The 14,704-nt window shown below is 39.4% G+C and overlaps 2 protein-coding genes across 3 annotated transcripts in view; one reads left to right on the top strand and one right to left on the bottom strand.

Moving 5' to 3' along the window:
* The window catches only part of LOC143040970 (U4/U6.U5 tri-snRNP-associated protein 1), a 45,740-nt gene that overhangs the window by 30,339 nt on the left and 697 nt on the right, over positions 1–14,704 (bottom strand). The window lies entirely within an intron of this gene.
* Positions 5,591–7,311, top strand: LOC143041333 (uncharacterized). Its single transcript, XM_076213152.1, has 2 exons — positions 5,591–6,153; positions 6,352–7,311. The coding sequence occupies exon 2, from the start codon at positions 6,352–6,354 to the stop codon at positions 6,727–6,729; it is 378 nt and encodes a 125-aa protein (XP_076069267.1). The 5' UTR covers positions 5,591–6,153; the 3' UTR covers positions 6,730–7,311.

The raw sequence follows: 14,704 nt of genomic DNA, 5'->3' as shown, positions 1-14,704 counted from the left end.
AGTCACTATCCAAATTATGACGTGAGCGAGTTACGACCACCCGTACTTACGACCACGTCTTGCAGATGCCTATTATGAGTTTACTGTATATGTCTGGCAGCACAGCGCGTAGGATAGTTGTGGCAGCCCGGCATCGCGTACAACAGTTATGGCAGAGATGGAAAAGTTGCTATACATGTGGTTGGAAGATAATAAGCAAAGAAATGTGAAAGTGATGTTGCAAGCAGTGCAAAATAAGGCTACAAGTTAATTTCACATGTTGAAAGAATGTGCGGGTGAAGAATACGCTTCATATAAATTCATAGCGCGTGCTCGGTGGTTTCGTCGCTTTTGAGAGCATTACCAGGTTCACAATGTTGAAAGGTGAGGCTGCTTGCAGTGATACACCTGCAGCTAAGGCATTTGTGGAAGAGTTTGATGGATTAATTCAGGATGAAGGATATTTTTTTACTTACGACCACGTCTAGTAGATGCCTATTATGAGTTTACTAATAAGAATACTCTATAATAAGTATTTTCTTTCTTTAACCTACCATATCATATTAACAACTAAGCAACTGAAAACAATGCTGTATAGAACTGTAGGAGAGAAGCCAAACACAGAGTATGGGATCCAATGTATTTAATGTTCGCCTAGCAGGGCTTCTTCAGAAATAATATAGTGGACAAACATCTGATTCCTTATAACCCAAGATTGTGGGGAGAAATGAACATGAAACTAAAGTAAACACAGTTTGTGTAAATTGCTTGTTACTTTATTAAAATTGCTAAAGGTTTATTTATTGTAGAAAATCCATTGTTTTGATTTATATTATCAATGAGAGATATAAAAGCAGATTCAAAACATCTACGTTCCATAGTATGGATTTCATATTTAATAATCTTAGAATTATTCCAGTCAGCATTGTGGCCTGTATCATAGGCCTATTTATGTCTAACAATGGTATTATTCATATTGTAAGTTTTCATATCATATGTTCCGATATTCTTTTATAAAAGAATATTGGAACATAAATATGATATGAAAACTTACAATATGAATAATGCCATTGTTAGACATAAATATGTTCTGATATTATTCTATAAAAGAATATTGGAACATAAATATTATATGAAAACTTACAATACGAATAATGCCATTGTTAGGCATAGATATGATACAGGCCACAATGCTGACTGGAATAATTCTAAGATTATTAAATATGAAAACCATACTATGAAACGCAGATGTTTTGAATCTGTTGATAATAAAAACAATGGATTTTTTACAATAAATAAACCTTTAGCAATTTTAATAACAAAGTAACAAGCAATTTACGCAAATTGTGTTTACACCAGTTTCATGTTCGTTTCTCCCCACAAGCTTGGGTTATATAAGGAGTCAGATGTTTGTCCATCATGTTATTTCTGAAGAAGCCCTGCTGGGCGAACATTAAATACACTGGATCCAATACTCTGCATTTGGCTTCTTTCCTACAGTGCTGTTGCAGTCGTTGCTGCTTTTACTCAATGCTGTATACAAAGATAAATGTACTGTACCTATACCTCACACTTAAAATGGATGAGAAAGATAGATCTTGCAATATACATATATTTAGAGTGCATATAACAATTGAAGAGTTAAGAAAAATTATTAAAAGGAAACTACAATTTAAAAACCTTAAAAATGGTAAGCAAGGTTGTATTCAATACGTGTGCATGTGTGTGTGTACACAGGTACTGTATAGTATAGACATACAGTACCTGTATACATATTTATACTGAAATACAGTACAGTATTAAAACATTAAAAATCTAAGAAAAATTATAAAAATGGAACTAAAAGGCATAAAATTGATAAACAGTAGTAAACAGCTTGTATATAATAGTATTCAATAGAAAAAGTTACTTAAAAACCCAACAGATTGATATCATGTATCCTAGAAGATAACCTTCGTGTTGGACATTTTGAATGGGATCCGACTTACGACTGGTTGGTCGGAACTGATCTAGGTCATAACTCGGATAGTGACTGTACACAAGAGGAAATAGAAATGGCAGAAATTATGAACAAGCATTTTAAATCATTATTTACAAGGGAGAACATACAACTTAGAGATGTCAAGTGGGAGGAGAAAGTCCCCCTATGAAAGAGATAGAAGTAACAAGGAAAGAAATATTGAATCAATTTGAGTAATCTCGATATCAGAAAATCGCATGGACCAGATGAAATGGCAAACTGGATTTTGAGAGAATGCAGGAATGAACTAACAGACAAAATACATAGTCTAATAAGCAGTTCATTGAAAGAAGGAAAAGTTCCAGAAGATTGGAAAAGAGCAAATATAGTACCAATATATAAAGGTGGAAACAAGGAAGACCCTACTAACTATAGACCAGTCTCTCTTACAAGTACAATAGCTAAAATTTGTGAAAGAATTATCAAAATTAGATGGGTAAGGCATTTGGAAAAAAAACAACGTACTAAATCCAAGGCAATTTGGATTTAGACAAGGACGATAATGTGTCACAAACTTAATGTGTTTCTATTCAAGACTAATATATGTGATACAAGAAAGAGATGGATGGGCTGATTGTGCATTTCTACATACATACATATACCAAGGCTTTTTCCCACTTACAAGGGAGGTAGCCAAAAAGAAAAAGGCATAAAATCATTCCCACCCATTCCATCCCTGAAATACACTCCACTCCCCTCCACCCTCTCTCTTATCTTAGCACCTCCTGGATGACGGGTCATCCCTGCACCTTGTCCACTACCCTGGGTCAGAAGCAGTGTTGCAAGACACAGCACATCCACAGCAAGGCCGCTTCATTAAATTGGCAACCCCCCATGCAGAAAAGGAGAAGATGGGGAGAAATCCCTTTGAGCTGCGTCAAATTTTTCTCACATATACATCACCCCCCATCCCCCCCACCCATTCCACCTCATGCATAACAACATCATCCATGTACAACCATTCTCCATTCACCCATCTTCTGTCCTCTCCCATCCTTCCTCATCAGATAATCCCCTCTTCCCCAAAGCCCCCTTCACCCCATCCATCCACCTCATCCTAGGACATCCCCTCATGTTCACTTCCTCCACATCTGCCTTCCATACTTCTTTTACTAGTCTTTCTTCACTCATTCTTTCCATGTGTCCAAACCATCCTAATACTCTTTTGTCAACCCTATCTCCCAACTCCCTTTCCACCCCTGTTCTCCTCCTCACCTCCTCATTTCTCACTCTATCTAGCCTAGTAACCCCCATCATACTTCTCAGACACCTCGTCTCAAACACATTCAAACTCCTCTCTTCCTCTCTTATGTTCCATGTTTCTGCCCCATACAGTGCTGTTGGCACAATCACCCCTTCATACAGTCTCCTCTTAGCATCCATTCCCAAATGTCTATTCCTCATTACACTTTTTAATCCACCAAGGTATTTACTTGCTTCTCTCAATCTACATTCTACCTCCAACTCCACCTTTTCCAGCCACATTAGCACCCACGTATCTAAAACTATCCACTTCCTCCAGTCGCTCTCCCTTAATGCTTACTTCCAGTCTGCTGCCACTTTCACCCCTTGTACATCTCATCACCTTACTTTTACCCACATTTATCTTCAGCTTTCTTCTATCACACACTCTCCCAAACTCTGTCACCAACTTCCTCAATCCCTCCTCCGATCCTGCCACAAGCGCAGTGTCGTCCGCAAACAACAGCTGGCTCACCTCCCACTTTTCTCCATTTTCTTTAACCATCTCCAATACCTGACCCACCACCCTTGCATTTACCTCTCGCACCACCCCATCCATGTACAAGTTGAACAGCCAGGGCGACATAACGCATCCCTGACAAAGTCCCACCTTTACCTCGAACCACTCACTCTCTCCATTTCTAATCCTGACACATGCTCTACTACTCTCATAAAAACTTGTGCATTTCTAGACCTGAATTGCGCATTTCTAGACCTGAGAAAAGCTTTTAAGGTGCCATATAAGAAATTGCTAAAGAAATTAGAAACTGCAGGAAGAATACAGGGCAAACTACTGAAGTGGTTGGAAGACTTCTTGGATGAAAGAAAAATTAGAGTGGTGATAAGAGACAAACACTAATTGGGATGAAGTGATTAGTGGAGTTCCACAGGGAACAGTTCTGGCCCCAATGATGTTTGCTATATATATTAATGATGTGGATAAAGGAATTGAATGTTATATGAGCTTCTTTGCAGATGATGGAAAATTGTTGAAAAAAGTGAACACTAGAAGATTGTGAGTCACTCCAGAGTGATCTCAATAAAGTATGGGAATGGAGTAGGAAGTGGGAGATGGAATTCAATATTAAGAAGTGTAGTATAATAGAATTTGGAGGAAGAAGAAGAAGAAGAAGAAGAAGAAGAAGAAGAAGAAGAAGAAGAAGAAAAAAAAAAAAAAAAAAAAAAAAAAAAAAAAAAAAAAAAAAAAAAAAAAAAAAAAAAAAAAAAAAAAAAAAAAAAAAAGGATCATATAGATTGGGAGATGAAGAAATTAAAAAAAAAAATAGAAAATGAGAAGCACCTGGGAGTCATTATTATGAATAATATGTCCCCTGAGAAACATATAAACAAAAATTTTGGAGCAACTTATAATTTAATAAGAACAATCAAAGTGGCATTTACATACCTGGACAAAGAAATGGTGAAGAAAATACTAGTCACTTTGATAAGACCAAGACTGGAATATGCAGTGACGACGTGGTCACCAAGTACAAAAAAAATGTATAACAAAACTTGAATGAATACAAAGAGCAATTACGAAATTGGCACCAATGCTCTCATAACTATTAAATTATATGAGGAGAGACTAGCAAAACTTGAGCAACAGATATTAGAGCAAAGAAGAGAGAGAGGGGACTTAATAACTATTTATAGAATCATGAAATGCATAGAAACTATTGATAGAAAGGATCTAATAAAATGGGATAGTAGAAATACAAGAGGATACGGAAAGAAAATCAAGAAAGACAGTTATAGAAGAGACCTGAAAAAGAACAGCTTTCCCCACAGGGTAATAGACATTTGGAACAAGTTAGATGAAAATGTGGTGTGTGCAACAAATGATACACAAATTTAAAAACAGTCTAGATAAAACGAGATATGAAGACAGGACACCACAAGCATAGCTCCCTTTCCAGTAAAATACAACTAGGTAAATACAGGACTCAGCCCTGTTCAGGAAGACAGATATCTATCATAGCTGAACTGCACAGCTTGCTTAGTCTGAAGTACACATCTCCTGCAGTGCAGAATTAAAACCACTCACCAACAGCAGCGTTTGTGTCATCCCACAAGCATGGGCTGAAAAATGGCAAAGGCAGTACAATGTAGACTGATATACATGTTCATGCCAGAAATCTGGGTACCTAAACAATTGCTACACAAGGTAGATGATAACAGCTTAACCTGAAAGTATATTAAGGTAGCTGATAACAGCTTAACCTGTTAAAGTATATTCCCCCACCCCATTTATATATTTTGTTCTTGCAAGGGTTGTAGAATTTTATACAGTTCAGAGAAATCTTTCTCTTAAGCATTTTGTCTGCATATATAACAAATTATTTCACTTAACCCATTATGTCCCAGTGTCCTCATTTGAGGACACCGGGTATATTATTGTCATATTCATAAATAAGCAAATAGAATAACTCAAAGATACATAAAATACAAACTATAATGTTTTTGCAACAACCTCATGTTAAAACTATGTTTCACTGATGCATACAAAAGCATTTAGTTGGGGTCCAATTTCAGGGATAAATTGAGCCACAAATAAGCCAACATTTCATCTTCAATACAGAGTACTACTCTATCGACACCGATATTATAGGTGTTGTCACATGTTTCTAAGATGCTGATTTACCATGTACATTATATATCAGGTAATTATTATTAGTACCCAGCAAGCCAGCAATGTTATAAAATGCCTGTCCTCAAATGAGGACACTGGGACAATATAATAGAAGCATGTGGTACTACAGGTCACAACAGGACAACGATAAAAGAACCTGTGACTCCCTCTGATTATTCATGTTACAACATGCCATGGATGACGGTGCCTGCTACACCCACTAATACGTCATTTGTGCTCGGATCGCCGTAGGCAACACATCTGACTGAATACTGCTTCAAAGGTTGGTGCATTATAATAGTGCAACTATTTAGTTATAGTAGTTATATAGTTACTGTATAATAGTAGTGTCAATGTGTGAGGGATCTGTTTCCCCTCACATGGCCAATACAGGCCAAAATTTAAGAATAATTTTGTTTTGTTTTATTATTATGATTATTCCCTTTCATAAACTTATGTATATTATTCTGTTTCATCACAGATGGCGAAGAGACAACGTTCTGCACTCACAGTTGAGAGAGCCCTTGAATTATTGTTTGATGAGGATGAAGAGGAAGATACAGCTGAAAGAGCTGATGTGATTATTGTACCACCAGATGTAGATGAACTGACTGACGAGGAGGATATAGCTGAAGATGAAATGGATGAGATATCTGTTCAAGATGTGCCTGGTACCTTAGAAGTTCATGTGGATAGAGTGCCGATAGAAGAACATGCTGAAAATAAAGCTAAAGCCACTACATCATCCAGAAAAAACGCAAATTTTGTGACTCTGAACCCGTATGGAAACACAAAACTCCTGAATACAGGAAGGTCAAAGGGCGTTCCGAACATCACAGGGATTGTTTGCAGAAAATGAAAGGTAATCTAGATATTTTATCACCTCTGGAACTGTTTGAGAAACTTATGACTCCCGGCATCTATGAGCACATTGTCAAAGAGACAGTTTGCTATGCAAGTTCATGTAAAAATATGTGTGATTTTACATTCAGTGTTGATGAGTTGAAAACATTCATTGGAATATTACTATTTTCTGGATATCACAAAGTTCCTTCTGAGAGAGATTACTGGTCAAGTGAGGAAGATCTCGGGGTCCCAATCATTTAAAGGGCAATGTCAAGAAATCGTTATCAGCTTGTGAAAAGTCTTATACATTTTTGCAATAATGAAGATGCCAAGGACAATACACATGACAAAGGGTTCAAAATTAGGTCTCTATTGTCACTAGCCAAAGAGTCATTTCAGCAGTTTGGCATATTTGAGGAATTCATATCTGTAGATGAAATGATGGTGAAGTACTATGGACGTAATTCATTGAAGCAGTTTATGAGAGGTAAACACATCAGATTTGGGTACAAATTCTGGGCTGTATGTGGAGCCTCAGGATACTGCTATAATTTTGACATGTATTGTGGCAAGAGTTCTAGGAATGATGATAATGATGGCCTGCTACTCGGAACAAAGGTTGTTTTGAGAATGTGAAAGTACCAAATTCTCACTCTGTTTTCTTTGACAACTTTTTCACTGGGTATGATTTGTTAGTTCGTCTTAGGAATCTCGGTTATCAGGCCACAGGCACAGTCAGGGAAAGCAGATTGAGCAAATGTCCTTTACGGCCAACAAATATCATGAAAAAAGAGAAACGAGGCACCTATGATTATATGTTTGACACAAATGAAGAAATTCTTTTTGTCAGGTGGTCTGACAACAAGTGTGTGTGTGTTGGAACAAATTATGATACCATTGAACCTGTCAAAAAGGTTAAGAGATGGCAAAGTGATATCAAAGCAAAAGGTGATGTTCATCAGCCAAATGTTCTGAACAACTACAATGCTTATATGGGAGGTGTAGATCACCATGACTGGTTGACTGGAAAATACGCAACTTCTCTACGGGGAAAGAAGTGGTATTGGCCGCTCTTCACACGTGTATTAGACATGATGACTAAATGCGTGGATCATCCATAAATTCCTACATCAAGGAAAGGAACACCTTGACTTAGTAAGCTTCAAAAGAGCAGTATGTGTCCCTTATTTGAAGTTGGGAGATGCAGGCAGAAAACTGGGGAGAAAAAGTAACACACCAAGCCCATCTACGAAACTCGCTGATGTTCGGTATGACGGAAAGGACCATGTTGTTGCAAAACGGGAACAACAAAGACGGTGCCAAAGGCAACCTTGCTCCAAGAAACCAAGAACATATTGTGCTAAATGCAATGTAACACTCTGTATAGAACATTTTGCCCCTTATCACAAAAAGTGAATGCAAGATGATATATTGGCTTTCATGATTCAGTTTATTTGTATTGGGTTACTTTATATCATTTTTTTTTTTAGAATATCAGATTTATTTTTACAAGTTTTCAGCATCAAACACACAAAAAGAGAAGAATATGTTTTTCTTTATAGTATCCTTTGCTAACAGATTATCACTATACAAAGCTATTATATTATCCCAGTGTCCTCATTTGAGGACAGCTTCTTATAAGCTTACTGCAGGAAATAAAGCATTAAAACCACTATACATTGTCTCTCATAACCCTTCACATTACTTAGATTACAGAAAACCGTGGAAATTCCTGACCAAAAAAACTTGGGATTTAATGGGTTAACTTAAAAACATCCCACCATGCTTTAATGGGTTAAGCCACTACACTTTAACCTAGCAGTGATTTTTCCACCAACATAGCTGAATAGCTGTTTTTTTTATGTGTTTTACCATAATTGTTCCTTACATTGACTTTATCTTTTTCCTTTAATAAATCCCTGCCAGGTTAAAATGACCAGACTAAGGTAGGATTTTGGGGCTAAATTCAAGAGAAGAATGAAGATGCTGCAACATCATAAGAAAAATTTAAACAAAACAAATCTTCATACTATATATTTGACTCATTCTTTGAATGGAAAGAATGAGTGAAGAAAGACTAGTAAATGAGGTGTGTAAGGCAGAGGTGGAAGGAGTGAACATGAGAGGGTGACCTAGGATGAGATGGATGGATGGAGTAAAAGGGGCACTGGGAAAGAGGGGAATATCTGTTGTGTAAGGACAGGAGAGGACAGAAGATAGGGGTGAATGGAGAATGGTTGTGTATGGATGATGCTGTGATGCATGAGGGGGGGGATGGGGGTGAGGGAGCATGTGTGAAAAATAAATTGATGCAGCCCTAAGGGATATCTCCCAGTCTTCTGCATGAGGGGATGGAGAGGAGGGTTGCTGATTTAATAAAGTAGCCTTGCTGTGGATGTGCTGTGTCTTGTGACACTGCTTCTGACCCAGAGCAGTGGACAAGATGCAGGGATGACCCGTCATCCAGGAGGTGCCAAGATATGAGGGAGGGAAAAGGGTGGAGGGGAGTGGAGTATGTTGGGGATGGAATAGGTGGGAGTGGTTTTTATGCCTTTGTTTTTTGGCTACCTCCCTTGTAAGGGGAAAAAGCCTTTGGCATATGTATGTGACATCAGTTCAACTTCTTACCTTCAGCTTCAACATGCACACACTTACACCAAAGTCCCATGGGCTCACTCCTCACATTTAAGTACCTTGGCCATATTGACAACAATACCATTTGGGGTGATGGTGAGAGAGAGAGAGAGAGAGAGAGAGAGAGAGAGAGAGAGAGAGAGAGAGAGAGAGAGAGAGAGAGAGAGAGAGAGTGAGAGAGAGGAGAGAGAGAGAGAGAGAGAGAGAGAGAGAGAGAGAGAGAGAGAGAGAGAGAGAGAGAAAACTTTGGAATAGTCTTATCATGTAAAACATCATTCAACTGGCTTTTGACTGAAGTCTTCAGAGAGAGAGAGAGAGAGAGAGAGAGAGAGAGAGAGAGAGAGAGAGAGAGAGAGAGAGAGAGAGAGAGAGAGAGAGAGAACTTTGGAACAGTCTTATCATGTAAAACATCATTCAACTGGCTTTTGACTGAAGTCTTCCCAAAGTCATAATACCATCTCTTGAGTAAAATATGTCAAAACCAGTTGAGTGGTATGTTACTTTCCTAATATTGGTTCTCCCAAAGTTTTGTGCTTCCTCTCCCTTCCCATAGTTATCTGTCCAGTCTTCTGAAGCAATAGAATAGTCTTAACAGACCATAATTTTTGCCATTTTCTAAATTAGGCCACATTGATCAAAATCTTAAGAGACAACACCAAAAAACCAATACCAACACATCAGAAATGGTCACCAAAAGTACAGTATATGATTATGGACAAACAGTAGACAGAGAGCCGGTTCCTTTCCAAACTACTTAAGGCCTGTTTCAACTATCATTATGGAGTGCCTTTCTACAATGGTTTCCTCCTTAAAAAGGGGCAAGAATTACTCAAATTACATAAGGGAATCAGATACAACAACTGGTTTCTGACAGTAATAACTCTGGCCTTCCTCTATTATGTTCTTAAGATATCTATTTTTGTAAGGAAATTATCTTTTTATCTTCAAAAACAAATCATTAGCAACAAATAATACATACATACATATACCACAGGTTTCTTCCCCCTTACATAGGGGGTAGCCAAAAAGAAAAAGGCATAGAAACCACTCCCATCCCCTACAACTCCACTCCCCTCCACCCTCCCTCTCATCTTGGCATCTCCTGGATGACGGGTCATTCCTGCACCTAGTCCACTGCCCTGGGTCAGAAGCAGTGTCGCAAGACACAGCACATCCACAGCAAGGCCGCTTCATTAATTCGGCGACCCTCCCTCTCCATCCCCTCATGCAGAAAAGGAGAAGACGGGGAGAAATCCCTTTGGGCTGCATCAAATTATTTCTCATAGATACTTCCTCACACCCCATCCCCCTCATGCATCACAGCATCATCCATACACAACCCTTCTCCATTCACCCCTATCTTCTGTCCTCTCCCATCCTTCCTCAACACCTCAACAGACATTCCTCTCTTTCATAATGCTTTTACACCATCCATCCATCTCATCCTAGGATGCCCCCTCATATTCACTCCTTCCACACTTCTTTTACTAGTCTTTCTTCACTCATTCTTTCCATGTGTCTAAACCATCTTATACTCTTCTATCAACCCTATCTCCCAACTTCTTTTCCTCCTCTGCTTTCCTCTTCACCTCCTCTTTTTCACTCTATCCAGCATTGTAACCTCTACCATACTTCTCAGAAATTTCATCTCAGCCACATTCAAACTCCTTCTCTCTTCCTGTCTTATGTAATGATAGCATTAAATAGTTCTTTAAATAATAAAATTTATATATCCCTTGAGTGTGTCATTTTTGTTATCCTAAGGATTGAAAATTATTAACCTCATCATTTTCATCAATGAGGTGTATCATTGATGAAAAATGCCATTGATGTTCTCTCTTTCATTATCCCCATCTCCATGGGAGACTGGAGCAAGTGTGTGGAGCAATAAAATTAATGTGCTCATTAAACTTATCAATTTTATCTTAAGTTATATAATACTATTACTGCTGGTTTCTGACAATTTCTTCTGAAAATAATGTACTCAGTAAATTCTGATCTTTTAAGAAAGAGAGCAAGTGAAACTGATTGCTGTCCAAATTTAAGATCAATAATATACTAATTTTATTGATTTCATACATACATACATATACCAAGGCTTTTTCCCCTTTACAAGGGAGGTAGCCAAAAAGGAAAAGGCATAAAATCATTCCCACCCATTCCATCCCTGAATACACTCCACACCCCTCTTATCTTAGCACCTCCTGGATGACGGGTCATCACTGCACCTTGTCCACTGCCCTGGGTCAGAAGCAGTGTCGCAAGACACAGCACATCCACATCAAGGCCGCTTCATTAAATCGGCGACCCCCCCCTTTCCGTCCCCCCATGCATAAAAGGAGAAGATGGGGAGAAATTCCTTCAGGCTGCATCAAATTTTGCTCACACATACCACCTCACCCCCCATCCCCATCCATTCCACCTCATGCATCACAAAATCATCCATATACAACCATTCTCCATTCACCCGTCTTCTGTCCTCTCCCGTCCTTCCCCAAAGCCCCCTTCACCCCTTCCATCCACCTCATCCTAGGACATCCCTTCATGTTCACTCCCTCCACACCTCTTTTACTAGTCTTTCTTCACTCATTCTTTCCATGTATCCAAACCATCCTAATACTCTTTCATAAATCCTATCTCCCAACTCCCTTTCCACCCCCGTTCTTCTCCTCACCTCCTCATTTCTCACTCTATCTAGCATAGTAACCCCCATCATACTTCTCAGACACCTCATCTCAAACACATTCAAACTCCTTCTCTCTTCCTCTCTTATGTTCCATGTTTCTGCCCCATACAGTGCTGTTGGCACAATCACTCCTTCATACAGTCTCCTCTTAGCATCCATTCCCAAATGTCTATTCCTCATTACACTTTTTAATCCACCAAGGCATTTACTCACTTCTCTCAATCTACATTCTACCTCCACCTTCACTCCACCTTTTCCAGCCACATTTGCACCCAAGTATCTAAAACTATCCACTTCCTCCAGTCGCTCTCCCTTAATGCTCACTTCCACTATCATCAATATCACATGAATTACTTTTGTAAACGAACTCCATAGAAAGATTATATCTTAAAATCGATAGAGATCAACCAATTAATCTGCCATCACAGAGCTCTGGCAGAAGACTTCCACATCTCCAAAGGTACACCAACAATGACCACAAGATTAGCTCACAAGATATTCAAAGACAAAATGTTGCGGCATCTATGTATGGTGAGAATGGAACAGTTTAAGATGAAGTGTTCTGTCTTCTGAGTAGTATTTTTTCTATGGAAATTTAAAGTCTGTTGCTAGCCAATTCAATGTTAGTGTTTCTCCAATCCTTGATGGCCCAAATGCAGTAAGCACCAGTGTGATTCTTCTTAATCTTCAGAATGATTTCTCATAAAAGCTTAAGTCTTGGGGAATGGACTGTCTTGGAGTGCTTTTTTTTTTTAGTTTGTTTTGACCCAAAAGTATATGTGGTTTTGTTAAGATGTGTTGTGATCAGATAATTCCGACTGTCGTCCCCGGATTTGAACCGGGCACATGATTTCTCATTGCCATTGTCCTGTTGACTGAGCTACCAACCCTATAAAATCCTACAACCTGGATTGTAGGATTTTATAGGGTCAGTAGCTCAGTCGGCAGGACGATGGCAATGAGAAATCATGTGCCCGGTTCGAATCCGGGGACAACAGTTGGAATTATTTGATCAACATCACCGTCACTGGTGATTCTATTCAGATGTGTTGATATGTATGAGTGGAAGGTTGTTGAAGATTTTTGAGTTATATGATACTGAAGTTGTCGTTTTAATGCATTTAGATGATCATGTTTGTGTTCTGTTGTGGGAAGGCCGGATCAGTTTGGGGGCTATTTTGATGGTGAAAGTGGAGTAAAAAGCCTCCACAGGTGAATGGATTTTAGGTGGAGGAGTGTTTAGTCCCTTCCTCCACCACCTTGGCCTCATCCATTTTGTTTCAAAAATAGAAAAGGTCAAAAAGGTCAAATGGATTACCATGTGAAACCACACCCTACAAATACTACATAGCATTACATGAAAGCATAGATGAGACCTATTGTACAGCATTACCTATTTTAGAAATAAATATTACTATATAAATGAAATCCAAACTGAATACAAGGCAGCTCATGAAAGGTTATGTGTATAATTTTGAAAATGCTTCACGAGCCAATATATTGCCCTAAACCCAAACATATTTACTTAGTTTACTTAGTGAAGTTCTGAGGTCGATCCTCACAGCCGTAGTGGACTACCGCTGCTGCCAGTCCTGTTGTCCTTCCTTGCGAGGGTCAGTTGGTCTGGTAGTGTGTTTTGAGAGAACCTACTTATGGCAGTGTAGCCTGGCACTGGAGGCTCGTCTGGCACCTTCCGCAGGAACCTGTCCAGTGCATGTTTGAAGCTGTCCACCGAGCATTTAGTTTTCTCTCTCACCTCCTTTGGGAGGGCGTTGAAGATTTTTGGACCCTCATGGCCTAGGCTGGTTGCCAGTAGGGTCTTAATCCTCTCCGGGGCTCTTGATGGGAGAGTTTGTCTCTCACATTTGCGCCCATGCCTTATACTGTGGTATGGCTTGATTGTAGAGGGCGTGGGGTCCGGAACAAGTCCCTCAAGGATTTTCCATGTGTAAATGGCCCTGTATCTTTCTCTCCTCCTCTGTTGAGAGTATAGGCCTAGTGCTCCCAGGCGATCCCAATAGTTGAGATCTTGCATCCCTTTGATGCGCCTGGTGTAGTTCCGTTGGACAGCTTCAAGCATCTGGATGTCTCCGCGTTTGTGTGGTGACCAGAGTTGGCTACAATAGTCCAGTATCGGTTGGATAAGCGACTTCCAGAGGGTAAGCATCACTTGAACCTCTCTTGAGGAGAAGGTCCTTAGGACCCAGCTGGCCATCCCTCTTGCTCTATTTACTGAGTGCATGATGTGGTGTTGGAAAGTGGCATCATCACTTAAGTGAATGCCCAGGCTTTTCACATGGGCTTTTGGTGTGATTTTCATACCTCTCTCCGTGTGCAGCTCAGTGTCGTCTTTAATGCCTTGATTTGTGCCATATCTCAAGACCTCGAACTTCTCTTCGTTGAATTGCATGTTGCTGTTGTTGGCCCATGCATAAACTGAGTTGAGATCGTCTTGTAGTTGTTGCACATCCCCACTTTCCCGCACAGCATGGCTGATGTGGGTATCATCGGCAAAAGACAGGAGGGTTGATTCCACCCTACTATTTATGTCATTCATATGGACAAGGAATAGGAGGGGGCCAAGCACAGATCCTTGTGGTACTCCGCTTATTACCTTGGATTCGGTTGACTTCACACCATCAACTGCGACTGCTTGTGTACGGTCTGT

This window comes from Oratosquilla oratoria, chromosome 30, assembly GCF_046742065.1.
Source record: "Oratosquilla oratoria isolate Oo_2021 chromosome 30, ASM4674206v1, whole genome shotgun sequence".
Classification (NCBI taxonomy): domain Eukaryota; kingdom Metazoa; phylum Arthropoda; class Malacostraca; order Stomatopoda; family Squillidae; genus Oratosquilla; species Oratosquilla oratoria.
This window is presented reverse-complemented; position numbering and strand designations above follow the sequence as displayed.